This window comes from Nannobrachium achirus, assembly GCF_963921795.1.
Source record: "Nannobrachium achirus genome assembly, chromosome: 4".
Lineage (NCBI taxonomy): Eukaryota > Metazoa > Chordata > Actinopteri > Myctophiformes > Myctophidae > Nannobrachium > Nannobrachium achirus.
Genome location: NC_137813.1, coordinates 15,398,060 through 15,426,024, shown reverse-complemented (window position 1 = coordinate 15,426,024; position 27,965 = coordinate 15,398,060). Strand labels below are relative to the sequence as shown.

The following is a 27,965-nucleotide window of genomic DNA, read 5'->3' as shown; positions in this document are numbered from 1 at the left end:
AATGTATTTTCTCGAAAATACATTGAGCGCAGCAGAGCCCTCATTCATGCCGAGATTACAGAAGGCATAACAAGGCATAGGCGTACAACATTGTAGGGCATAATAATTAATATTGAAATAAGAAAAGCAGGATAAAACAAGTTAGGCCTATGTATTGTGGAAAAAGTTGAATTCAATTCTTAATCCAGAGCTACTAACAATTGTTATCTAACAACACATTGTGCTAGTGATTGTTGTGATAGGCCTAGTTATACTAAAGTCTGAGGTGTACGTTTGGTTACGGTTATGACGTCACGTCACCACCTGGCCACGCCCACATCACCGTCCCCTCACTATTTTACCACTGCCGGCGCCACTAATTAGCCTACATTTAATAAATACCATTTGTTTAGTGTTTTTTTTATGTTTTATTTTCAAATAATCAGTTTTATGGTCATGATTCACCAGGATCCTGGATGGTTTGATTCTATAGGCTTAAAATAATAGATTTTTGTAAATCTCTATGGGAGAAATTAATGAAAGATTTTTAGTGGCACCAGTAAACCACGCCCACTGTTATGTCCTATAGTGGCAGACTATACAATGCCTTTAAAATCTTATCTTTTAGTTACTACTGTATGTCGGGTACTGTAAGAGATTTTCTTTATTTCAACAACTATTACATCAACGGTAGGCCTACTCAAGCTGTTTACCCCATTTAGATTTATTTTTTTCTTGACATGATTTGGTTTGATATGGTCTGTCTGATTTGGTCCACAATACTGCAGTAAACACTGATCAGAATGACAATTCCTGAATAATTGTATTTACTTGTTTTGTGAAGATTACTGTAACATTTATCATTACTGTAACACTTAGCTGCAGATGAGACCCCTCTTGTCAACCTGAAAATAATTATCCTATATTTCGGTCTGCTTGATCATTACAGTCTTTGACGGAGGCCTGCAGGTCATACCTGTCTTCTTGACCCACGCCTCACAACTCCTCTCTGTTCTCCGCCATGGAAAATAAAGAAATACTGGAGTATTTGTTCAGAGGGGCTGGCTACGCAAGAGACCTCTATGTCATCTACGTCGAGGGTCAAGTCTCAAAGAACACGGAGGAGAAGCTGGACAGGCTGGAGTTCAACCAGTGGGTGATGATGACCCTGATAGCATTCCTTCTGGTCCTTAACATATTCTTTGCCTTCCAGCTGTTCACCATTGTATATCGCAAAGCCACTGACAGATCTACGGCAGCAGGTTATTGAGCTACTAAATATGTATTTTATTTTATTTGGGTCTAAATCCCTTGCCAGTTTCCTCTTTATCTTCTCGTTTTCTTTTCTTGAGTAGAAATGACCGGTTTCGGTTGGAAACTTTAAATGACTATGTTTTCGTTCTTGTTTACCTGTCGTTTAGTCTTCTGAGATGAAGTAAAGATAATTCTCCATCATTTCACCTACACTCTTCCTCTCAAGCTCTGCATCTGCATGCTTTGAAAAAACAGAATCACAAGTTTACTATATGTACACCATCAAGTCTAGAAGCCTTGATAGCCTTCTCAAAACATACATCCTCTGTTATAGCCTAGAACAAAGGTTTTCAACATGCGCATGCCATGGGAGTGAGATGTATTGTGAGTTTATATGAAGCATGCCATATCAAATTGTCCTGGTAGGATAAGGAGTGGACATCCTCCTAACTTATATCAGTGATGGCTTTCTTGTGTGTTCTTCTCAGCCTATCACAGCAAATTAAATATTTAATTTAGTGTGTGTTGATAAATTAGTCTGCTATCGCCACTAACACTGCTGGCTTTTACGCTTTTGGAAATTAGCAAACAAAAATATTGTCATTTTGAAAAACATTTCCAGAACAGGCACATTGCATTTGATGCCAGGGATCAAAGCTATTACAGAAAACAGCAGACATTTACAGAGCAGTAATACTATATGTTTAAGAATAGAATTAATCTCCAAATGACTTGATATTAGAGGTTGCCTGTCACTGATCTGGCACGAGGAGTGTATTATAGGTCAATATGCAGTAGTGATACGACTATCTGGGATTTGGGATATCATTATGGTAGTTATTTCTCCTGGTTTTGAAGGTTTCATTAAAGTAATGCAAATGTTGAACTTATTGGACTGTTTCCGTTCTATTATTTGCACATATGACAAAGTTAAGAATAAGATACATTTATTGATCTCTGGCTGTGGGGACATCCAGGTGCCATAGAAGCAACAGCAGTAAGAATGAGATGTCATAGTATAGATTCAAGAGCCAAACAAAGATAACAAATAATGACATTGTTAGATTTAAATTCTGACCATAGGGGACAAATGCACCGGTGAAAAAGATCTCAATGTGCAAATATTTTGTGAAAGCACCAATACTCAATCCACACAATTTTATCCTCACACAATATGGTGGTGACAGTGTAAAACATAAAGACTTCATCAACTGTAATTCCACTTACCTGTCCTTGTGGAAAGACATATTGGCCAAACAAAAAAGCAATACATACAGGCAATATTGTATACTGTAATTATGCTATGGATAAAAACTACCTTGAGACTGAGGCAAAAATGGTCCTCCTTCATCTTTGCACATTGTTGGTGTCAAACCAGTCATGGCCCCTAGAGGGGGTAATCTCACCAAGTTGTTATCCCAGAGAGAAATGTTTTGGAATGTCTTCTTATCTGTCTGTTGTTGTGGATGGCCATGACATCACTCACTCACTACTTCTCCTTAACTGTGCTGTGACTAAACCAATTGTCTCTCTCTTCACTCAGGCTGGCACACCCAGGCTGACACACCTGCAGGAGATCCCAATCGCTGCCTTCCCAATCACCAGCCTGCTATAAAAGCCAGCCAGCTCAGTCTTTCCCCAGACACAACAACATCCCAGTCCCACAATATGATTTACTAGTTTTTGTAACGCTAGTTTAGTACTTTTACTTTGGCCTGGAGATGGTGGGTAACCTTGTTTTCGGTTAGTTTTAGTTCTTTAAATTGGGTTTTTGTTAGGGAGGGAGGGGGGCCAGCTTCAACGTCCCTACGGGGGGTGGCCTGCGCCCCCCTCCATTCTTTTGCTTTCTGCCGGCATCTCCAGGTCCCTTTGATATCCTGAGTTCATCTTATTTGGTAAAGTACATTGATTTCGAAATTGAAGTTACCTTAGTTGTTTTTGTTAAATGCTTAAAAGTGTGGGAAAGTATTTAATAAAACCTGTTAAAACTGTTTAATAAAACCTGTTAAAACCTGTTATGGTGGGTAAAAGGTTAAATAAAAACCGTTAAAACTTGGTACTTTGTGGTGTCCTTCCTTATGTTGAAGTCTCCATTTTGAGCCATTTGTTATCTTTCCTTAAATTGTTTGGAGACCTTAACACTGTCTCATGCCCTGTTGAATTCACTCTCCTGTACAGTAGGTATTGACACCTGCATAAAGACATCTACTGAGTGTGTACAATGTTCTTGGAGTGTCTGAGGTCATTGTGTGAATGCTATTATAGAGGCATGCTCTTAGTGTACTTTGGATGTGTTCTGTATTCTTGTAATTTCATTGTATACTGTCTTGGAGCTCCTGCTGTGTCATGATCTGTGCTGCAATGGTTCCACATTATTCTGGCCATATGTACTGTAGGGGAGGTAGTCATCACTTCTACCATAGCCAGGCTAGAAGTGATGACTCTTTACCCATCCTCTACTCTGTGCATATAGGGCTCTATGCTCATTTTTTTTTATATATATATTTCAAATAGCTGATCTACAAGGTCACAACGTGTCGATGTAGATCGGCTATTTGAAGTATTTTAAAATCTTTTTCCGGGATAAGGGGTAAGACATGGGCATAAATATTGGTCATAGTGTTTTATTCTTGTGATGATATTGAATGTTTTTGGTGCTACTTTTATGTTAATGAATTGAATACGTAGGACCCCAATGGAAACAAGACCGCCTTTTTTGGTGCAATCCTTTTAGACAAAGTGTTTTATAGGCTACTTGTGCTGTTTTTTTTATACATCTCTGTCTAATAAAATATTCAATCAATCAATAAATGGTTAAAGGTGCTCGGGTGGCCTGCACACCACTGCAGAGGTTGTGAGTTCAAATCCAGCATGGTGTATCTGGCTTTGTTGAGGAGTTCCTTTTGCAAATGCCCACCACAATCTATTCTATATCCTGTCAAAACCAAAAGTAAAAACACAGAAACAACAAACTCTCCGAAATGTACTAATATCTTCACACTGACTGGAATTGTGATATTATATGTTATATCATTCACACACATGTCAGGGTGATAGACTGTCAGTCCATTGTTGTAGTTTGATGAATTGTCTGAGGGAAAAACTATGCTCTTCACTTTTCAAATGTATAAAAGCTTACAGCAGAATATAGTCACGTCAGCAACCGTCAGCAACCACACTTGCAATTTCCAATAGCATCTTTTCTAGTTATAAGTATTTATAGGCTTTCATTTCATACACAATGCCTAATGCCATGTGTATGCAAATTACAAATCTAATAATTTAAAAGAATACTAGAAAATAGCTATGCCTATGCCACTGCCTGTCATAGTACTGACATCATAGACTGGCCTGTACTCCATTTTTGGTCTTGTCTCACATGGAATATGGGCATAAAAGGGGAATAATAAAAAGTCTTCTGTCATTTTTAGCCTAGGCAGCCAGTCGATGTAAGTAATGTTTGACCTAATTTTGCAATGACATCATCATACAATGACATCACTACGTCATTTAGCCACCAACAAACCACCTTCCGGTAGTAATGACCCTTAGTCGGCAACAAGCACACCATTCCCTCTGTGCTGATACCTCAGCACAGGAGTGTTGAGGTAGCAACAGTCAGGAGAGAAAATATATTCACACAACATACAACATACAACATGTCTTTCATTCTCGAAAAGAAAAGGAAATTTAAATTCAAAGTAGACTTCGACTTGGTCGATCTCTCTTTGATTCCCCTCGTCAATGGGGTTATGTTTTGTAAAGTCAGACTCTTTGACGGTCGCTTTACCGAAGAGTCCTCTCGGGAACCAGTCCTAGATAACCGTGTGCAGTGGAATAAGAGATTCTTCTATGAATGCAAAATAAGTTCCAAGGAAAGGACAGGAGTTCTAGAACCTTGCTTATGCCGGGTGTCCGTGCGCAAGGAAGAGAAGGGGGGAAAGGAGTTCACAAAGCTGGGTTACGTCGACTTGAACCTCTCAGAGTTCGCTGGGTCAGAGAGTACCATGCGTCAGTGTCTGCTGGAGGGATATGACATGAAGTATTATAACACCAGAAGACAGGACAACTCCATCCTCAAGGTTGTTATCACCATGCAGCTTATAGCTGGAGACCCCTGTTTTAAAACGCCTCCATCCACAGCAATGACGTCGCGACTCCCACAGGCCGAGACCGGAGGTCTCAATAAGGACAGAAAGGGAGGGGTCATGCACGATTCTGTCATCGAGACTACGATGGACGGCTCTGTCACCTGCTCCGCCAGGTCCGTCACGAGGTCGGCCACCTGCTCCTCTGGGCATGGCTCTGTGGAGAACCAGTCGAAGAGAGTTAACGACACAAGGGTGAATCCTGACGACATCATAGAGAAGATACTGCAGAGTGAGAACTTTGCCCATAGCTTGCTGAGTTCAGAAGATGAAGGACTCAGGCTGTTGGTTGGATCTGATGGAAGCACAGCACTGGGAAACCAAAGCACCAGGGCCTCCTCTCTCGTTCCCATCTCCAGTCAGCTCTATGGCGACCCCAGTAGGGGGAAATAGGGCTGGTAGAACATAAGGCAGCTGAGTCAACTGCCTTATCTTCTCTCAGCCCTATTTTCCTTAGCCAGGCAGCCAGGCTGACCCCCTATGAGCAGGTGGTGCATAGGTGCAAGCAGGCACGTGCACACATAGACATCAAAGGGGGCCGTTTTATCCATCAGTAAAAAGTGCTCTCTCCAGACCATGAATGCAGTTTTTACTATGGTGAAAGAAATGCAAATGCCTCCTTTCCATGCCATACCTGGATGCAGCATTGAAGAGAAAACTCTCCTGAACTTGCAGTTTCTTATGTTGAAAGAATTGCCCTCTCTGTAGAAATCCATGCCGTTATGCCACATCTCCAGTATTGATTTGACGGAAAATAGCTGACCTCCAAGCTCACAAGCGCGGCTCACAAGCGCGGCACGTTGTGATTTTCATGATAAGGCCCTTTTAAAAAATGTCAGCCCCTGCCTCTCTAACATTCTCTACACGTCCCTGGGTGCAAGGATTAGGGACACATGCATCAGTAAAGGGTGCCACAGTATCCTGGTGTGATAGAAGGGGACAAAGGCGAGGTGATGGAACCATCGGCAGTTGTCACTGCCTCATTTCCAGGGAAATTACTTGCCTAACAGGTGGTTGGGGTCAGTGTCTATTTACTTATATTTTTATTTTAGTGTTATCTATATATTTTTTCTTCTTATCTCTAGTCTACCCTTACTCTATCCTGTGTTTATCTACTCAACACCACTCCATCTGACTCGCAGATCATGTGGAACACAAACACCTGACACCAGTCTTCCGTAATATAGATAAATTCAAGGCCACATTTCCAGTCAACAGTTTTTTGCTAAATGAGTTTATTGGTAGCCTAATATTTAAGGACATTGTCAACTGTTTTTCAGCTGGACTGAAAAGGCTGGTTATAATGCACCTGTGTCCTCTATTCCTCTCCTTGCCATCCCATCATTGATAAATATCAATGAATCACAGTGCTAATGTCCACCTATAATACCAAAGATAATACAACACAGAATGAAGCTTGTTTTACTATTGTAAAACAACCAATGAATGTTTATTGTTTTGTTATTTGTATTACTTCAGAAGAATTTTAACTTTCACCTCAGAAACATTGCTACGGTGTGGCGTTGTGCTCATTTTTTTCCTTTTTTTATATTTTTTTATTTCAGGTTGACTTGACTATTGACAATGCATAAGGGACGATTCATACTCCATTACTTTTAGAGAGGCAATTTATTTCGGTTCGGTTCTTGGAGTCACAAAACCTCAGTGAATCGGCCCTTACACTTCCCCAAGAATTCTCTAGAGACTAGAGATACTCCAATAATAAAAACAAATCTGCTGCTATAGGATGCTGACAAGAACTGGAAGGAGAGCAGAGCACATCAACCCAATCTTGGCTACTTTACATTGTCATTAGAGTTTTTCCTACTTGTTTTATAGCACTAAATGTGACCAGCCATCCTCAACAACTCATGGACACCTCCAAGAGTACTTAGGTCTTCCGCTGCTGGTTTATTAATCATACAATCCAAACCCAGGAGAAACTTGGTGATGCTGCATTCATTAATTATGCCCCTAATCTGTGGAATACACTTTCCCCATTGGATGACATCACTGAATGCTGCTTCCTGATTGGCTATGAGTTTAACCAGAATTGTCAAGAACGTGTTGCCCCTAGGCAACCACACAAACTAGAAAGATTTTTTACACTTTCCCATTCAAGTAAATGTGGTTACTCTATAAAGGTGACGTCACCAAGAATGCTGCTTCCTCATTGGCTAAAGGTTTAAAATCTAGAAATAATAAACTGCACTAGTAGGCTACAATAGTGTGTTGCCCTTCAGGCAACCAGTCAACCACACTAACTAGTCCTTAACCGTCTACACCCGTTCGAACATAATTATGTGCTCATGCCCACATTGTGTGCCTGGTTGTGTGGTACCCGTGCCGTGTGGATGCCTATTTATAGTCTGGATAACCAAAATGTCATGTGAAGCTTGACCTATCCTCAAAGCTTTCATGCGGGCATCGGACAGACATTCGGTTGATTAATAGTTATTACTTGTGCCAGCAGAGCGCGCAAGTACTGCGCTTGGCTGCGTATATGTACCTGTAGGTATGTTGGTGTGTGTTTGTTAAAGCCCGTAGCCCAATCAGGGTCCAGCATTTCTGGCAACGTCATCATTAACAGGCCATGAGGGTGAGGGACCAGCATTCCTGGTGATGCCGTCACTGGCATCACCAGCAATCATGGAGACTGGCAATCATGGAGATTGGCCCATTTATAGTCTGGTTGGTTGAAATGTCGTGAAGATCAACAATCCACCAATCCTCAAGCTTATCGGACAACATATACCCGTTTATGCCCTTCTGATTGGCTACGGGCATAGACGATGGCCCCTCTCGTGGCCCTTATAGGCTATGCCTCGATATTATGACGTCACCCTTTCCCCCGCTCTGATTGGCTACAGGCCACCTGGACGTGGCTGTGATTGGCTACGGGCATAAACACAGACACACAGATGCCGGCTGGGGCAGGTGCCGTCCGCCCCAGCCCCTGTTCACAGCAGTTGTCGTCACAACCACTCATCATTATGCTCCGTCCCGCGACGGTGTCAAGCCCAGAGAACAGCAGACCTCCAAGCTCACAGCGGTCGCATCCGCAACGAGATGTGATGTGAGCTTATATATCAGCTGTTCTCGTGCGCAAAGTATATATGAAGAATATTATGTTGAGCATCTCTTCACAGTCACCAGCAAACACTGAGAGGAGGTTGAATGAACTGAAGGCAGCGCTCCCCAAAACAGGTATAGGCCTATAATAGGCCTATAACTTTGGCCATGGGCAAAGTGCTTCGGGACGGGCAGTGGGGGGTGATGCCCATCCACATACATACAGAAAGCACCGAACCTTACATGCTCTTCTGGCGCACACGTAGGCCATACACGGCCACGAGTGCACAAGATGCAAGTTGGCACCTCGACAGAGCGCAGACTAGTTATTATTATTATTAGCTTAATAGTATTAGCTCCTTTCAGAACCTTGAGGTAGAGGTTCCGAAAGGGAGCTACTTTAGTAGTAGTATTAGTTCACAATCACATCAAAGGCTTCACATACATTCACAGACAAGACCGGCGAACATCTGCGCCAATGAGAGGCTTCACATTTCCAAACAAGCACTTCAGTTGGCTGAGGCCGTTCGAAGGCGGGTTCTTCTAACACCAAATCTCTCACAGAGGCGGCTTCAGGGCTGCTGCTACTGCTAGTGCTAACTACTTGGAGGAGTTGCCGACTCCACGGACACAGGCGTGTGACGTTCGCTCTGTGTTTGCGCTCAATTCACGGCCAAACAAAACATCCGACATTAACCGCCATGTCATGTATCCTCGCGTGAAGCCTTCCGCGGACACATTCCACGCTGTCGTTTGTTTTCTGGCAGCGCAGAAGACGGGACTGCTGTTGGACATTATTATATTATTATTGCCGCTATAAAAGCCGGGGAGGAGTTGTTGCTGCTAGCCTCTGTAGCTAAGGAAGTGTAGCTGAAAGCTAGCCGCGGCGTTAGCAGCAGCTGCCTTTTGGAGCCATTCATTTCCCCAGGGTGTGTGTGTGTGTTGTTTACTGTCAAAAACGACACGTAAAAGCCTCCACTTATTAATTATTCATTCATAAACGCCGTCAGAAAATGAAGACTACTCTGCGGCGGCTGCTCTCCTGGAGGCTCTGACCAAAACGAAAACCCCCCCCTGTTTTGTTTTGTTGTGTTGACAAAGAAAGAAAGGACCTCATTTTTTCTCCCTTTACCCCACTCGTGGCGGTGGTTGGTGGTCACGGTGGGACAAGAAGAAGACTTTCTTGGGGCTTGTTTTGTGTTAGTTTTGCTTTTTTTTAAAAGGGGGGAAATGGCTCCTCATAAACACAATGGGAACCACGTCGGTTCGGGGGGCTGTAGTGTGGCCGGCTCAGGGGGTTCTGGAGGGGGGAGAGGAGCAGCGAACGGCGCGGTGGTCCAGTACCACTCCTCCTCCTCCTCCTCCGCAGCGATGGCAGCCACCGGCAGAAAGCAGCAGCCCAACATGGAAGTGATCCAAGCCGACCACGAGCTGTTCCTGCAGGCCTTCGAGAGTAAGTTACCATGGCATGAAGGCCGGTGGTGGGAAAAACTAAGAACTCGGATGTTTTTCATATATTGCAATGTAGATGTACTCTGTTTCAAGTAGTGGGTATATTTAGAAGTTTACTTGAGTAAAAGTACAGAAAATGTCCTCAAAGTGCCATAAATGAAAGAACTCATCATTATGCAAAATGTCCCATTTCAATTTTGAAAATGTCTAAGCATCTTTTGAAAATGGCAGATCTACAAGCTCACAATATTGTGAGCTTGTAGATCTGCTGTTTTCAAATGGCCAAAAATATGTACAGGGTTGAAGTGGTTAATGTGTTTTTCTAATAATAATATAGAAAGTAACTAAAGTTTTCAAATACTTGTAGTGGAGTAAAAGTACAATATTTGAATCCGAGATGTAGTGGAGTAGAAGTACAAGTATTGGAAATACTCAAGTAAAGTACAAATAACCAAAAATCTTACTTAGGGTTGAACTGGTGATTGTATGTTTTGTTATAATAATCCAATGTAACTAAAATGTTCAAATAATTGTTGTGGAGTAAAAGTACAACATTTGAATCCAAGATGTAGAAGTGGAGTATAATTAAAAGTATTGGAATTAATTTGGAATACTCAAATAAAGTACAAATAACTAAAAATGCTACTTAAGTACAGCACTTGAGTAAATGTACTTAGTTACTTAGTTTCTGCCACTGTGTGCCATAAGTAACTACGTTATTCTCATACAGAATCCGTCCATGGCATAATTATTATTATTAATACCATATGTATACACATAGCAGCTTGTTAATAGTCATTTTTCATCTCTTGGCTACTCCACTGTCTGAACATAGTTCAATGATGTCCGAATTGTAGTCCTGTGTTCTTCAGAGTTCATTGTTAACCAGAATGGCATGTGAACCTTGTTGCATTTCTGATGTCTGGATCATTGGCTGACCTATTGTAAAGCGGGAACAGTTTTGCAATTCATATTTAGTTATCGTTCAACCACACAAACATGCTTCCTTTCATTCCAAAAGAGGGCTGGGTGATTTTATCAATTCATATTTTATAAGAGGATGTCCAAAAGCACATCGCTGCAACAAAGGATTTTAAATGGTACTAATGCATCTATAATATAAATTAATTGTTCACATGATGTAACTCCATTATCTTTTTACAGAACCAACTCAAATATACAGATTCCTTCGCACCAGGAACTTGATAGCAGTGAGTAATGTTTTTTTCCCCCCTCATTCAAGTCGTGGTAACTCTTGCCACTCTAGCACCTGCCATTGGGTTGTAACAGAGTTGTAACATGTTCTTATGTCTTTCAGCCTATATTTCTGCACAGGACACTCACCTACATGTCCCACAGAAACTCAAGAACGAATGCCAATAGGTAAGAACTCATTGAAGCTAATGGTTTTATACTGCTCGCTTGTGATGGCTTGGAGGCTGCTGCTATTGTATTCAGCTACCTGTTCAGTGTCTAATTCAGCAATGCCATTCGTTTTTATTCCTGTGCTCAGCTGTCTCTTGGATCAAGGAAATGTTACATCTTTATTCTTGCTCTCTTGTCATGCTTTAGTGTCTCAAGATTGTAATCATAAGCCAGGTTGAAATTCAGGCTTTTATTGCTTAAACATGTCAAAAACAATGTCCAAATAATTACACTCTTTACTTTCCATCTGTGTATTTGTATGGATGGGCATTTGGACCTTTTTGGTCCAATTAAAAACACCTTAAATATTTTATTTCTTCTAGAAATAGCTAATCTTTCACTCAATAGGGGAAATGCCTGTCGCAAGTTGATGATGTCATAAATGTCGTGTCATTTTTATGGCATGCAAAAAAACAAAACAAACACATTTGAAATATTGATTTGATGCTCATATTAACCATAGGAAGTATTACGTTTGTTTTTATTTGCACATGCATGCCATAAATTCCATAGGGATAGATCACAAATTACATTTATGACATCATAATAATAATAATAATGGATTGCATTTTTATAGCGCTTTTCTAGGCAAGTTGCGAACTCAAAGCGTTTACAATGTTCCATTCATTCATACATTGGGATCATCAACTTCTGACGGACATTTCCCCTATTGAGTGAAAGATTAGCTATTTCTAGAAGAAATAAAATAATTAAGGTGTTTTCAATTTTACATTGTATTTAGAGGACAATTATAATGTATTAAGGCATATTTGTCGTATTAGCCAGGGATCCCTTTACGTTTAACCTTTGGACTGGGCGGTTAACTCCGATTATCCGTCCATGGCATCATATCGATAAATAAAGTTTCAGTGTGTGGGCACTGGGCAGTTCAAATAGAGTATTGTGTAACAGATTAGGTCTATACTGTATCGTATGTTGTATGGTTGTTTTCTCCTTCATTAGGTATTGTAAAATAATGTATGAGGACAAATTAATTATATTATATTTAAGTGATATATTCCATTGATATTCTGTTCATTTTTATTTTTATATTACTTAATTTTTGTTATTAAGTCCTAAATGGTTAGTGACACACATTCAGGTTACACGTTTACATTTGAAATTTTGCACCCATCTTGGTACTGGAATTGAAGGAATGGGCCCCATTGAACATCAGCACTAGAAACAACCATAGAGCTCATAAAGAACACAGGCTAAATGTTATCTCAGGGAAAACAGCTAACTGACACAGGGCCAGGCTTGTTGATTGAGTTGAAGTGAGATTGGTGACTTGGCGGTTAGACTGCTTTGCATACAGAGGCTGCGCAGTACCTCAGTGAACACTGATACACGTGCTGTTTCTTATTGCTCATGCTCAGCATGTACTTCGATGTTTGGGACCTAGTCTGGTTCTGGTTGAGTCACAGGGATGTTAATTGATGTTCTAATGGAGTGTTAGAGTGTGTGTGTGTGTGTGTGTGTGTGTGTGTGTGTGTGTGTGTGTGTGTGTGTGTGTGTGTGTGTGTGTGTGTGTGTGTGTGTGTGTGTGTGTGTGTGTGTGTGTGGTTCAGCATGTTTAGTGTGTGTGTGTTGCATGTTATGGTTGCACACTGCTGTCAGAATCTTTACTTTGCTAAAACCTGTGGTTAGTTAAATAATTCTGATGGATTTGGGGAATTTATGTTAAATTTATTTTGTATACACTGAGTGAACTGTTAACATTTAGAAGCTGATAGGAGTAAGAACATCTAATTTGACATGACTTAGATCAATTATGTTAATAACCGTTAATTAACGGAATAATGATGATGACGGCTTATCGGACATCCCTAGTTGTAATAGGACAACATTTGACTAAAATAGCCAAACATTGGGCAAAAATAGCAGCTTAACAAGCTAACTTAAAGGGGTGGTGACATCCAAAAATACATTTTGAGTTTTTTATGCTTTTTTTAATGTTTCCTGGCCTCAATTACACCAAAAAAACACCAACTTTTAACTTGCAGTCGTTCCCCTGTTATCTGTGGTTTTTTGACGATTTCTGCATAATGAGGCTCTGATGCTCTGATCATTGGCTCTCGGACAGTGTCGTCACTAGCAGTTAGTGCACCCCCCCCTCCTCCTCCTCCTCCTGGGCTCTACTCTCTCCCTGTTTATATTTCTCCACAGCCCACGTTTTGAGGAAGTAATCTCTACATTATATTGTCCTTTAATCGTAAATATGGGCATATAAAATACATGTGTCCATTCAAATATCTTATTTACATCAATATCCTTCATATCAAGTAGTCAGTTTATGCTTTTGTGAAATAGTGAAAATCGCTATGTATCGCTATGTATTTTCCGCCCTGGCTAGGTCCGTGGACAGCGCCTCATTACCGAGGCAGAGGACAGCGCTCTGCTCCTGGGGCAGCAGAGCTCCGTGGAGAGCATACTATAACTCCACGCTGCCCTGTCCTCCCCCCCACACACACGGGCACGGCGAGCAGACAGTAAAACGCTATGATAACACAAGCAATAGGTGGTTCTCTAAAAGGAGGCATTTAGCCAAAGATCCGGTAACCTCGGTCCCGGGGTAAGAAAAAACATTCGCGACTCTCGATGCTGTTCGTGTGTGCCTCTTCAGGGCTCAGCTCAGCCTCTGTGTGTCAGTGTGTGTCTGTGTGTGTGTGTGTGTGTGTGTGTGTGTGTGTGTGTGTGTGTGTGTGTGTGTGTGTGTGTGTGTGTGTGTGTGTGTGTGTGTGTGTGTGTGTGTGTGTGTGTGTGTGTGTGTGTGTGTGTGTGTGTGTGTGTGTGTGTGTGTGTGTCTGTCACAGTGTGTCTTGTACCAAAGCAAAGCAGCGAAACAAATGCATCGCGTCTCGGTCAGTGTTGGAGCCGGGGCGGTCCTCTGTGTGTGTGTGTGTGTGTGTGTGTGAGTGAGAGAGAGAGCGTGCGTGTGAGAGCGTGCGTGCGTGACTGCGTGTGCGTGTGTGTGGCCAGTGCAAGGGAACGTTTGGGTACCATAGTTTGAGAACTGCTGGCCTAAAGGGCTGAAGTGAGTGATTTGTATTAATAATCAAAATGATTGTAGTGGAGAGATAAAGTGCATTTGCCTCTGAGATGTAGTGAAGTAGAAGTATAATAATTGAAAATTGGAAAAACTCAAGTAAAGTACAAATATTCAAAATTGTACTCAAGCTATAATAATATTTGTTAGACTGAGTGGGAGAGAGAGGCTCCCCTAGTGGTGATTATAGAGTATTTCAGGTGACAGACCGTTTTTCATGACACCTCAACAGAGAAAGAGACCATGGCTCCATGGAGTGGATTTTCAAGTTTAAACATTTTAAAACATGTTTTTAGGACCAGGGCAAAGACTTTTATGATTGGTAAAAACAGAATGTCATTTAACCTTTAACTTAAATCAAATGAGACATGGACTCAAGTCCCAACATCTCTGTGTTAAACATTCAGATTTTATCCCTGAACTGAATTAACTATATACTGTATATTCAAAAGTGGCATTCACAAGGAAATGCTTGCCTTGGTCTCAAAGCTGCTTGAAGCATGCCCTTTACCAATAACAAGTATAGTTATAATAACCAACCACCCAATTTGTTGCCAATAAACCAGCTTTCCCACTCTACTGCAGCACTTCCCCAAGGTCCCTACAAGTAGCTATTTGCAGCGGCCAAAAGCTAGATAAATGTAGCTACTTCCAGCTGAATACTTCAATTTTGTTGAAGAGATGGCTAGTTTAAACTAGTTCACCCAAAGAATTACTTATTTTCTATTAATTACACACCTCTGGGCCCATGAAGCCGTGATTTTCTTTTCTTTTCTTTTTTTTTTTAGACAATAATTTGATGACTTTGAGTCTCTGCCGGTCATCAAATTATTGGCATAGGAATGTGACAAAAACAAATCTCCATGAATTCAAGGCTTCATGAGTTGTGTAATTGATAGAAAATAAGTACTTCTTTGGGTGAACTCCTTTAGATTTTTGTGTCTGGAAATAAAATTGGTCGTTATTTTTCGCGTTGATAGACAGACAGTTTTGGCCGGTCAGTAAGCTATGAATATCCATTATCCACTATAATGCAGTGGTGGGAAGCACAGGAGAGTGCGAGCAGCGAGGGCGGTGCCACGGTGTGTGCAACAAATCTAGAAGGAGCCCGAGGAGGGCAGCCTGAGGTTTCAGTGGGAGCTTAGAAGCAAGCCAGACTTTGACTACAGTGCTTTAGAAAGGGAGGGGGAAATGGAGGGCAAACATATTGGTACAGTAGAGTTTATATCTAATGAACGTCAGGCTAGGGATGGGACGATAATCGCTAATCGTGATAAAAAAAAAAAACACTCACAATAATCGTATCATGGAGATTTAAATGTATTGTGAAATTAAACTGTCATGCACTGGGACATTTTATTTGCCAAGCTGCATATCGGTACCATTTAAGGCGCCCACCATAATTGGTAAAATGGACCTGGAAAATATGTACTTTAGTCTTTTTTTTTTTTCACTCATGGATTTGGGGGATATTTTGATTATCGTCGTCATATTGTATATCGCAATTTCTTTGCTCACAATAATCGTGACATGAAATTCATATCGTCCCATCTCTATCGCAGACTTATCAAGAATATCGAACGGTCATATAGGTATCACAGATTTCCATTCATAGCTGCTCTGTTTCTGTGTCAGACACGGAAGAGGAAGTTAATCAATCCATGGGGGTTCAAGTTCTTTTTGTCTACAGCACAAAGTCTTAACTCTGTGCAGTTTAATTTAGTTCTATAGTCCACGATAGTCTACAGATTCAAGTAGTAGTAATAGATTAATGTTTTACTGTTTTCAAACTTTTCTTCACTATTTGTATCAGTCCTTAGGGGATTATTGAGTCTAGGCAATTTGAAATCTGATTTATACATAGCACGGTGGATGTCTGTGGAGACTTGGCTGGCACGCCTGGCAGAGACATCAAGAGCTGCGGTTAGTCACAGAGCACTTTAGGAATACCTGAGGAACATAAACATAACGTAGCTGGTACTAAATTAAGTTAAGCATTCTTAATAACGGTGAATTATACTTTGATGTTGTTGCATTACAATGTGAAAGGACAAACCAAGATGTAGCTTTAAATAAGGTTAATAGTAGAGACTTATGTTTCTCGCTTGCTGCACAAGAGATGGTGACTCTGTACCTATTGTGTTTTTTTTTCTTGCACAAGAGACTGTTCTATTCTGCCTATTCTTGTTGACCATAATGCATTGTATGCGTATTTAACATTCTGTCTCATTGTCTTCTGACTTTGTTTTTTCTCTACTCTTTCTGCTATTTTTGAAACTGACTGACTGACTGCAAAAGTGGGATCGTGTACAAACCTAATTTCACCCACTGTCTTTGTAAATTTGTCTCAGTAAGTTGTGATGTGATGTACTTGAAGTTGTTAATACAAGGCATAGGAGCAGTCCATATGAACAATATTTAGGCCCCTTCTCTGCTTCTCATCCCATTGAGTGAGACCTTATGGAACAAGATGGTTGAACATGAGAAGAAAGCAGTAATAGTAAAAATGTAGTGGCGTGAGGTATGTTTTCTTGCTTGTGAATTATCAGTGCAGGGAGATGACTGTGAACTTCCCTAGATGAAAGTAGGGTGTGTCCTCCACTGTCAGTTTCATAATACCAAATTGTTCAAAGAACCTGTGGAAACAACATGAAGGGAAAAAATTATTTGCAGGTGATGGATTTTACTCATTTTAGGTCACAGATTGAGGATGTTCACCCTGAATTGGACCGTTTGGGACTTCCATTGTGACATTTCATACATATCGCTACAACTAAGGTCTCTGAAATAAAATACATAAAAAAGTACCTCTATTCACTTGAATACTAGCGTCCCTTTTCTGGGGCAAACATCCAGTGAAAAAAAGCTAATTTACAAGCTTGACTATTTTAGGCACAAAGATTTGATGTATGGCGAAAAATGCTAGCAGACCTAGTATAGAGTCCTGGGGGACCCGGTCAGGAAAGTATAGGGTCTAAGTGGTTAATGACAGGTAGCCCTGCAACAAGATACAGTTGGGACGAAATGGCTCTTTTTAATCATGCCACCAGTGGAATTAAAGATAGAGGGATAATTGGAGATTATGCTTTCTGCTCCACTAGTCTGTCCTTAAGTCCCTGACCCAGCTGTGTTACTCTCTGTGGCTTCAGGAAGACCTCCAGGGTAGATGACCTGCTGTTCAAAGTGGAGAAGATGAGGGGTGAGCAAGAAACACACAGGTAAGCATTCCACCTGGACAGAAATGTTTACAACCGTTGCATCCTCATCTCTCTTCCACTCCTTTTTTTACAGCAGCTAAATTGTCAACCTTTTGGTCTTGTTGTAGATTCTTTGAGACATTAAATGTAATAGTTGCCACTACCAGTAGACCAACTTTAAGGAATCCAGTAATTCTGCCTATAATTCTGCCTACAGAATTACTAAATTGTGGTCTAAGCCAGGGTTTCTGAACACCTTAGCAGAACTGAGCCTTTACTGTTGGGTCTTGTGTCTCCGTATTTGTATTTTCTTAAGTAAATTAATGCTTGCCCTATACTTTGTTGTGTGACAGTGTCACATAAATGTATACAAGCTTGGATGTCACAATGACAAAAGTGTTGTTGTTGTCTTCACAGTTTGGCCTCTCATCTGCAGCTCACCTTCACTGGCTTTTTCCACAAAGTTGGTAAGTTCTTCTGAGCTTTGCTCAGGGATGACTCAGTCTTGCAGTATTTTTACTGACCATCATAGAGAAAGTGTGACTCCTTGTCTTTTCTTGCTTGTGTGTTACTGTTTCAGACAAACCATCCCAAGACTGTGAGAACGAACAGAACTCTGTATCTCTTGAAGTGCTGCTCGTCAAAGTCTGCCACAAGAAGAGGAAGGTGTGTGTGTGTGTGTGTGTGTGTGTGTGTGTGTGTGTGTGTGTGTGTGTGCGTGTGCGTGTGTGTGTGATCACCATTAACCAGGGAAAAACAAATAGCTAGCACAATATATAGCATAGATAGCACAAACTAAATAATTAAGCCTCACAGGTAATGACAGCAGGCAAAATGTTAGTGATATTAGTACTGGTTACAAACTTTGGTCGGCCACGTGGCTCATGTAACTCGAAACGGTGCCAAATGCCCATAGACTCCAATGCATTCTGTGAACTTCCGGTTCAGGGCTTTGTCACTATTCGCCACTAGAAAGCTATGTAGAAGACCTGGCCTGATTAATTGGAACAGAGTTGGCGTAACTCTAATAAATGACTTGAGTTGGAGAAAGCAGCCAACATAGAAAACCGGAGAGCAAACTGTCTTGACTTAGGTTTTGGTCAACCTGACACCTGATGAAGGTCAGTCTCCCTTTCAGAAACGTTTCCTCAATAAAGATTTCTGTAAGTGAAGAGTGTGCGGGGCATCTCTTTGTACTCTTATGTCGTAAGGACACTAAAATGTATCAAATCAAACGAAACCCATTGCTGCCACTCCAAATGAAAAGTCCATGAACCTTTCTGTGCATGTCGTGATGATAGGCGAGCATTCAGTGAACAACATTTGGCAAAAGTATGCCATATGCAGAGACCCTGCCATAATATGCAGACACGCTACCATATGCCTATGTTTGCTTTGTTCAGGATGTTTCAAGTCGCCACCCTTTTGGCAGTAGGTGTGAGCTATTATTGGTGTTGTTGAGCGGGGGAGAAGGGGCCAACTTTGAATGTTGAGCCTCCTACTTCTACAGTATACCTTTTTAATATCCACAAGTTTCCAACGTCCCATCGTGCATTGCGCAGAAGGTGGGCGGCAGTTCCGGCGCTGCAGCCAAGAGTGATCTACAAGCTCAACGTTTGCATCTGCGACGCGACGTGAGCTGTTCTCCGGATGTGTCCCACACATCATTTTAAAGTAAATTCTCTAGGAAACAGGTGGATAGGAATTTACAAACATGCTTTGTGAGGACGTTACTTTGACGTTTAACCCTGTGCTACCTACTAATAATAAGTGAATCATTGGGTTCAAGTGGACCAATGCATTGTGGGCTTGCATATCGGCTATAACTGGTTAAAACGTTAATTTTCTCACCCGCAGGATGTGAGCTGCCCTGTGAAGCAGGTTCCCACGGGGAAGAAGCAGGTCCCACTGAACCCGGTGAGCAGCGCCGGCGCCGGCAGTCCGCCCAAGCCGGGCTCCTTGCCCACCCTGCTGGTGTCCAGCAGCGAGTTTGAGCCCAGCAACTCTCACACAGTCAAGTCCTACTCGCTGCTCTTCAGGGTGTCCAGACCCAGTGCTCAGGGAGGCCACAGCCGCCCGCAGCTGAACGGCCACGCCAATGGAGACGTGCACCACAACGGAGGTAGGGCTGATGCCTTTACGACCGAACAGTGGACTGAAGAAAGCATGAGCTCAGTTCGGGGACTTCCCAAGGTTGGCAGAGGGGGAGCAGAGCCCAGGATTTCAGCTTGGGCAATTGGTACTGGGTGAAAAAAATGGGTTACAAAATCATTGGATAAAAATGTAAGGGGAAAGAAAAGACGATTGTCTGCCACAACGAGAGCTTCTGTTTACATATGGCCTGGGACCCCCAGATCAGGTTGGGGGTTCAGAGCCTGAAAAGGTCCTGGTGTTGGTAGGACATCTTCTGGTTGACAATGAGATTTGCCTGAAATGTCATAAGCCCAGTACCTCCCCCGGGCCAAGCGGCCATTCCCTCTTGATAAGCGGCCGATGTTGGCTCTCCCACGTGGGAGATCCGGGTTTGAATCCCGGGTGTTGAGATTTAAGATGCAGTTACCTGTCGGGATAGGACATAAAACGTGTGCATTGCCGCTTTAATGATAGAAAAATATGCCTTTTATTGTCTACTGAAATCACTCCTAAAAAGTGAAGGGGAGGAGATGTTTCATTATGTTGGTTTTCTATTTTCTTTGTGAGCACAGATAACTCCTGCCAGTTCAATGCCAACGGGAGCGAGGTTGTGAGGGTGTGATTTTTCTTTTCTCTTTGTGTTTATCTCATATCTGTGTCTCAGACGTTACAGAGGAAGCAGCCAACAGGAAAAGGAGGAGCTCTGTTCTCAGTGAGGAGGGAGAAACCATGTTTGTGGCCCAGATGACTGTCTTTGATAAGAACAGGTACAGTAACAACACAATTGGATTCACATTGTCTACCGCTTCCCTGCAAACTATTGCCTAATTCAATGTTTCTCAAACCTTAAGGTCTTCTCTTAACCCTGACAGTATTCAAATGGAACCAAATGGACCCGTTAGGGTTCATTTGGTACCATTTGTACATTGTCAGAGTTACATACTCGTAAGGGTCTTAATGACTTTTGTTGTTAGGAATTAAAGGCATGTGTGTATGTGTGTTTAGACGTCTACAGCTATTAGATGGGGAGTATGAGGTTTCAATGCAGGAGATGGAGGAGTGTCCAGTCAGCAAAAAGAGGGCTACCTGGGAGACTATTCTTGATGGAAAGGTGTGTGTTTCATTATATTTAATTAACTTGCTGCAAATGCTTAATCAAGTTTTTTCAGCGTCTTGTGTTTTGGACGCATATGTGTGTTGTGTGTGTCTGGTTATAAATTGTCTTCACATTCTTGTGTGTGTGTGTGTGTATGGATGGAGAAGTCACTAAAATCACGGCACCTCTTTGTGTGTAGCGTCTTCCGCCGTTCGAGAGCTTCTCCCAGGGTCCCACGCTGCAGTTCAACCTGCGCTGGACAGGTGACAGCTCCGACCGCTCCACAGCACCCGTGGCCAAGCCCCTGGCCACCCGCAACTCTGACACCAGCTCTGCTGCTGCCAACCAAGAAACCAGAGCCAGCTCGCTCAGAGCCACACACACACTAGGTATGTCATTCTCAGACGTTCAGGGACCCCCCCACACGCATTATTTGGGGACAGACCCCGTAACTCTGAGAGTGTAATCGTCCATTTGGTTCCATTTGTACACTCTCACGGTTAAAAACCTTTAAAGGTCCATTGGTTAATAACTATTGGTTAATAACTATTATTAATTTAGCCGGGGAACCCCTGGAAACCCTTCTGGAACCAAACCCCACTTTAAGAACGAGTGCACCTCATGTACTTCCTGAGTCTTTTCATCCAGCATTAACACCTGTTGACATAACAGGTTAGATTCTTCATTGATGCTTGTCCCCAAGTAACTGCTGCTTAGCTAATATTTTTAATCCGCTGGGTTGGTAGCATTTAACATCCTAACTTAATGGAGTGCTTCCAGCTAAGCCAATAGGCCTAGCTGGAAGCACTCCATTTAGTTTTATTTATAATCCATTGCACGGCACTAACTTGGCAGACAGGAACACATCTCCACAAAAACTAACAAGCTTGTTGATGTATTCTTGTCTGCAAGCAACAGCTTTGTACTACAGAGTATAAAGTAGATGTTATACGTTTTCTTTGCAAGTTCAGTCAACAATATCATTTACAACTGTGTGTGTGTGTGTGTGTGTGTGTGTGTGTAGCCATGAAAGAGTCCATAGGCGCTGACATACAGAGCAGAAGAGAACACGTCCCCGCCGACACACCTCGACAGAAACTACGCATTTTCTACCAGGTGAACATGCTCATGTGACCTCTCCTCCACCGTAAGTGGAGTGTCACCACTTATCTTTTATTTCAGCTAAACGTCTGCAGTGTTTTTATGCTCCATTGTGTGGAATTATTGTTTTGACCTGCTGCCGGAGGTCATTAGTTGACGTCAGCGATTTGTTCTCTGTACAAACATGGTTCTTCCTATAGAAGCATGTCAGAATACAGGCTGACCTTCTGTGTTCTGGTGCTGCCCATGTTTACTTTGGGCCTCTGCTATTATACCTTTGTTCTTTTAACCTCACTCTCACTTAGGCCTAAGGGGGGTGTCCACATTCTTTTGACGTGAGAGCTACTTTCAAAATGACCAGCTCAACATGATCTACCTGGCCCCCAACAAATTGACCTGAGGGGGCTTTGGAATAGCGGCACTGGCGTTACATATAAGACAAACACACTTGAAATGGGAAATAGTAGGCTTGTAATGACACTTATTCATGAAAACAAAGCATTGCATCGGTTTCACGTTTGCCTACTTTAGAAGCCATCAATGGAGCTGATAGACCCTTCTTGATGTCAATCAATCAAGTCGCCTTATTTGACAAATGTCAAAAAGAGGGGTTTCGTTATTTTAATTATATTTCTTTAAGGAAATGTCATGTGGTCTACCTGCACAGCCTTTGTGATCTACTGGTTGATCATGATCTATGTTTTGGGCACACCTAGCCTGAAGATATCTTCGGGCTGACTGCATTGGGAAATACAATCTAGGTAGCAATATTTGACAGACGCTAGGTTCATTGTTAACCTGGTGTCCTATATTGTTAAGTGTTTTTCATTGTGTATTGTTTAGACTGATGCTAAGTTCTTGGTTTGCCTGTGATTGTAGTTTACTGAGGCACTACACTGTCTTTCTGCATTGTATAGTATGTGTTTACCTTGTTCAGTATAAAGAGCATCTGGTCTGCTAAATGCCTCAATTTTAATAATTGCCTCTCCTGTCATAATGTACCTTTTGACCACACCAAAGTCTCATACAAACGCATCGCATTATGCAACAATTGTATTTTATTGTAATGCAATATCAATATCGTCTTTGAGTTTGTAGGTAGTGCAGTCAAATAAAATGTAAGTCGCTAACAAAAACAATTCTTCCAATTATCCCCAGCATCTTTTCACACGCATGCACTGCATTGTTTTTATGTTTACAGTCTGATAACATGCATAATCTTGTGTGTCAGTGTAACCAAGTGAGAAAAGGTCCCTACTACTAGGGCATTCATGAATAGTAATTTTTTGTATTTGAATTATTTGACCTCAAAGTATTCGAATAGTCGAATATTTGACAGGACTGGCCAAACTGTCAAATATTAAGTAAGCAAGGTGAACATAATGAAAATAGCCGATCCACATGCTCAACGCAAGGCGTTGTGAGCATGTAGATCTGCTATTTTCACAATATTTATCTGCGGAACAGAGTCACATTAAATGTAATACCTACAATTCCAAGTGCTTGTCAGCGTGGGGGTCCCCAGTTCATATTATGCTTATTTTGGGGGTCACGGCCTAAAAAGGTTTTAGGCCTGGTATAAAGCATTAACAAATTCATCCACCCAGGGGCATTGAAAACTAATTTTTATGACTTCCTATCTAGCCAAGCTGTATAAACTATATATAAAAAATAAAAATAAAACAATGACAAAATAAAAATAAGCGAATATTCGACTTCGGTGAACAACATCGAATAGTGACTTTGATACTCGAATATTCGAATATTTGGTGAATGCCCTAGTCCCTACAAAAAAAAAAACAACATAAATATGTTGTGTGTGTGTGTGTGTGTGTGTGTGTGTGTGTGTGTGTGTGTGCGTGCAGTTCCAGTACAACAACAACACGCGGCAGCAGACGGAGGCCAGAGACGACGTGCACTGTCCCTGGTGCACGCTGAACTGCAGGAAGCTCTACAGTCTGCTCACACACCTCAAGCTGTCCCACTCCCGCTTCATCTTCAACTACGTGGTGAGAACCACTGCTGATTTGGTTTTAGCTCTAGTCTTTTAATTTGAATACATTTTAATTTAGTTTTAGTCATATTTTCATGTCATCTGACATGTTTTAGTGTTAGTCTACTTTTAGTCGACTAAATATATGATTCTAGTCGAACTAAATCTACAGTTGATTATGTTGACAAACAACAGTTATTTTTGCATGGATCGTTGTGAAGAATAATATTCTATGATCTTTCAAAGTTTAGTGAAAACGCTCTGAATCCTGGCAGGAGTCGACAATGTTTTAACCCTGGTGGTTAATGTGTTGACGATATTCATAAAATAGTCATCTTCACTTTCAAGAAAAGTCTTCACTGATTAATGTTTGAATGAGAAGCACTGTGCTTGAGCACTTCATTCAGTCACAGGGTAGTCCAAACTCAGAGGAAATTTGCCTCTTCCACCAAAAGAACCTTGGTTCCAGATCCAGTGCCGGTTCAACTTTCTTGGAACCGTAGTTCGTTCTTGCGAACCGGCTTGCGTTTCCACCAGATTGAACCAGAGCCATTGTCCCCCAGTTCAGAAGGTGGTTCACTGGAAAAAACAAGGATTTTGTGGTTCCGGTTCGGAACCAACTTTTACGGTTCGGAACCAAGTCCGGTTCTCGGTGGAAAAGCACACCTCTGGTTCATCCCATAGGCGGGAGAAAGAACCGGAACCACTTCTTTGCCGGTGAAAAAGGCCCCTAAGAGTAGCTGGATTAACCCTCACTTTAAGGTGTTCTGTATCAAGCTCCAGAAGCTCTAATGGAACCACGTTGTTAATTCATAATTCTTGAGCAACGAAACACGTCTGTGTGACTGTTTGTTAACTCAGTTAACAAACAGTCAGCAAGCACAGTTAAACTGTGCTTGCTACCTCCCTTGAAAGAACGCATCCTCTGAACGTTTGTGACATGATCTCATCCCTGTCTCCTTCCACCTCTTCGCTGGGCAGCCCCACCCAAAAGGAGCCAAGATCGAGGTGTCTATAAACGAGTGTTACGATGGCTCTTACGTGGGCAACCCCCAAGACATCCACAACCAGCCGGGCTTCGCCTTCAGCAGAAACGGCCCCGTCAAGAGGACCTCGGTCACGCACATCCTAGTCTGCAGGTTCACATGTCATTTTGATCATGTTTATATCTGTTCAATATTTAATTGCATGAATAATTATCGGTATCCGATAGGGCTTCACAATATATCGTTATCGAGGTATGACCATGCACAATATCAGTATTGCAAAAGGCAACGATAACACAATGTGTCGTCCTGGGCAATATATCGTCCGTATCGTTGCCCCTATCACCCATATCGCCTATATCGTTGCCTTTTGCCTTTGCTTCACTTCGACTACCAGTAAGACTCCCTAATCAGGAGATAAGCGACCGTCCTGTCGCATACACAAACTTTAGAAGGCAATCATAGCCAATCAGGAGGGAATATGGGAAATGGGACAGATCCATGTTGATGACATGACTTTAGAGATACACTTTTACAATACTGATACATGAAGCATGTTTTCATATTTTGCCATTGCCACCATCCATCCTCCAGGCCCAAGAGGACCAAGCCCAGCCTGTCAGAGTTCCTGGAGTGGGAGGACTCGGAGCAGCAGCGGACGCTGATCAGCGGCCACAACCGCCTGTACTTCCACAGTGACTGCAACATGCCGCTCAGGCCCCAGGAGATGGACGAGGACAGTGAGGACGAGGGAGACCCCGACTGGCTCCGTGAGAAAACCGTCACAGTGAGTTAATGTGGCTGTACTGTTGGTCTGACTAGAACCAGTGGTTCTAACACTTTCCATGTCAAGGACCCCCAAATGTATTACTCATAGTAGCAGTAGTAGTTTGAACCGTTGGTAATCGTTGTCTTTCTCCGTTTGTGGCTGTAGCAAATCGACGAGTTCATGGATGTCAATGAGGGCGAGAAGGAGATCATGAAGCTGTGGAACCTCCACGTCATGAAGCACGGGTATGTATGCTTTGGGTTCTGCAAAGGTTAATATGTAATTTAGATGGCGTGTTATTTAGACAGATGCCAGGTTCATTTGTTGACTTGTAGTTTGTACAGATTATTAACTGATTTACTGCGGTGATCTGAAATGAAATCAATTTAAATTCTTGGGTTTCTCGGGCAAAGCGGTCGGGACCAACAGCTTTTTCTCTGGATTCTCGTGTTGGGGCAGTGAATTACTTGATTGCTTATGATATTGTTTATTCTGATGTTCCTGGTTTGATCCGAGATTACCAAAACGCTACACGCTCCCTGCAACCCTTTTTTTCCAGCTTCATCGCGGACAACCAGATGAACGACGCCTGCCTGCTGTTCGCCGAGCGCCACGGCCCCCACATCGCGCAGCACGACCTCTGCCGCAACTTCCTGCTGCACATGGTCAGCATGCACGACTTCAACCTGGTCAACACGGCCACCATCGACCAGGCCATGGCGCGCATCAGCCAGCTGCGGAGCCAGCTGCGGCCGCAGGGGGAGGAGGACGAGGACGACGACGGATGGGAGACGGCCGTCGAGTCCTTGCCGGAGCCCGATCTGAGCGAACACACCCCTCCGTCTAACGACGAGGGCGCGGAGGAGGCCACGCTGAAAGAGGAAGAAGAGAAGACACTCTGAGGCCTTGCACACATTTCCACGATTTTTTTCAAAAATAGCAGATCTTCAAGCTCGCAGCGTGGCACTGAGTGCCGCGCTGTGAGCTTGTATATCTGCTGTTTTTCAATAGTTAAAGCATAAAATAATGGATATTTAGAATATCAGTGGAAAAGTGCATCTGTACTGTACTTATACGTAGTTGCGTGCCAGCATCGTGTGCCAAAACAAACTGTCACGCTAACAATTTTCGGAGCACGACTACGTATAATTTAGGCTACAGGTGGTCTCCCTGGCTCGTCTTCAGAAGGTCTGGCGCGCCTTACCGACTCGGCGGCGGTCAGACAAACTTGAGAGGGCACGTTTCCCCAGTGAGTGTCGATTGGGAAAATGGAGTGCACCTGCCAGAGTCAACTTTTCGTATTTATATGATCATGATGATGCCAGATGTAATGTGTCGGTGACCACAGGGAACAGTATTTCTTTAGTTTTTCTTATTATTGTCTATGCCAGGCCGGACGGCCGGGAAGCGGAGATTAGGTTTTGCGTCATGTTGTGGACACACAGCTCTGATCAATTATGTGTTACTTCACAATGTCAGTTGAAACTGGGTCATAACTGCATTGTGTTTGATAATCGGAACTGTACATGAACTTTGCGGGAAGTGTACTTGAGCACTAAGGGGCCGCTTGTGTTTTCTTTTCCATTTTGACATCGATGTCTTCTACATAGGCAGAGAGTTGTATAATACGATTTTTTAAGGGGAAGATCAGTGTTTTCTTTCTGCCAACTCCACACTTGGTGCACAGATAGTGTTTTCGTCATTCCAAAGCGCCCTGGCCAAAGGCACCATGGGAAAAAAATGTGTCCTGTCCAACATGCATCATCCTGTACCCTCTCATCTTATTTTCTCCTGAAAATATCTCGTCCACCAAAGGTTTTCAGTTAACTGTGTTTTTGGCAGTTTTTTTGACAGTTATTCCGGTGCTCGATTCCTTTGCCCAGCAAAACACTGAAAACCAACCGTGGGATTGGATGAGCGTCTGACCTCGGATGTATCTCGTTTATATGGTGCAAAGTGTTTGTTTCTCAACGTCGGTTCTGGGTACCACCAGAGGTCCAAAAAAATGGACCATTACGGAACTATAACTCTGAGAGTGTACAAATGGGACCAAATGGACCCGTATGTTTATGGCTCGATAAAACGGAAAAGGAGGATGTCCTAGTCAAGAAAGAGAAGACTGATTTTTTTACTGTGAAATTGACAGAACTGGAAAGCAGAGTGAGAAAGTCAAACTTATAAAAGAAGTGAAGAACTGCATTCCAGGGCTTGAAATCTAAAAGCAGCCCTGGAGGCAGGAGGTGATGCCGTTCTGCAGGGGTGAAAACCTCATATTATGTCCAAAACTGTTCCTCGCCATTCTTTTTAGCGG

The 27,965-nt window shown here is 42.4% G+C and overlaps 2 protein-coding genes across 2 annotated transcripts; both read left to right on the top strand.

Moving 5' to 3' along the window:
• Positions 1 to 4,892: 4,892 nt before the first annotated feature.
• Positions 4,893 to 5,774, top strand: LOC308282677 (EEIG family member 2-like; the record flags this gene model as incomplete). Its single annotated transcript, XM_080723067.1, has 1 exon — positions 4,893 to 5,774. One exon carries the CDS (start codon positions 4,893 to 4,895, stop codon positions 5,772 to 5,774), a length of 882 nt encoding a protein of 293 aa, XP_080579193.1.
• Positions 5,775 to 9,743: 3,969 nt separating this feature from the next.
• LOC308282676 (polycomb protein suz12-like) lies at positions 9,744 to 26,556 on the top strand (the record flags this gene model as incomplete). Its single annotated transcript, XM_080723066.1, has 16 exons — positions 9,744 to 9,906; positions 11,070 to 11,116; positions 11,224 to 11,288; positions 17,529 to 17,597; positions 17,994 to 18,043; positions 18,157 to 18,242; positions 19,434 to 19,698; positions 20,374 to 20,476; positions 20,715 to 20,820; positions 21,005 to 21,194; positions 21,830 to 21,921; positions 23,772 to 23,915; positions 24,881 to 25,038; positions 25,480 to 25,672; positions 25,820 to 25,899; positions 26,214 to 26,556. Exons 1-16 carry the CDS (start codon positions 9,825 to 9,827, stop codon positions 26,554 to 26,556), a joined length of 2,073 nt encoding a protein of 690 aa, XP_080579192.1. The 5' UTR covers positions 9,744 to 9,824.
• Between the last annotated feature and the right edge of the window lie 1,409 nt (positions 26,557 to 27,965).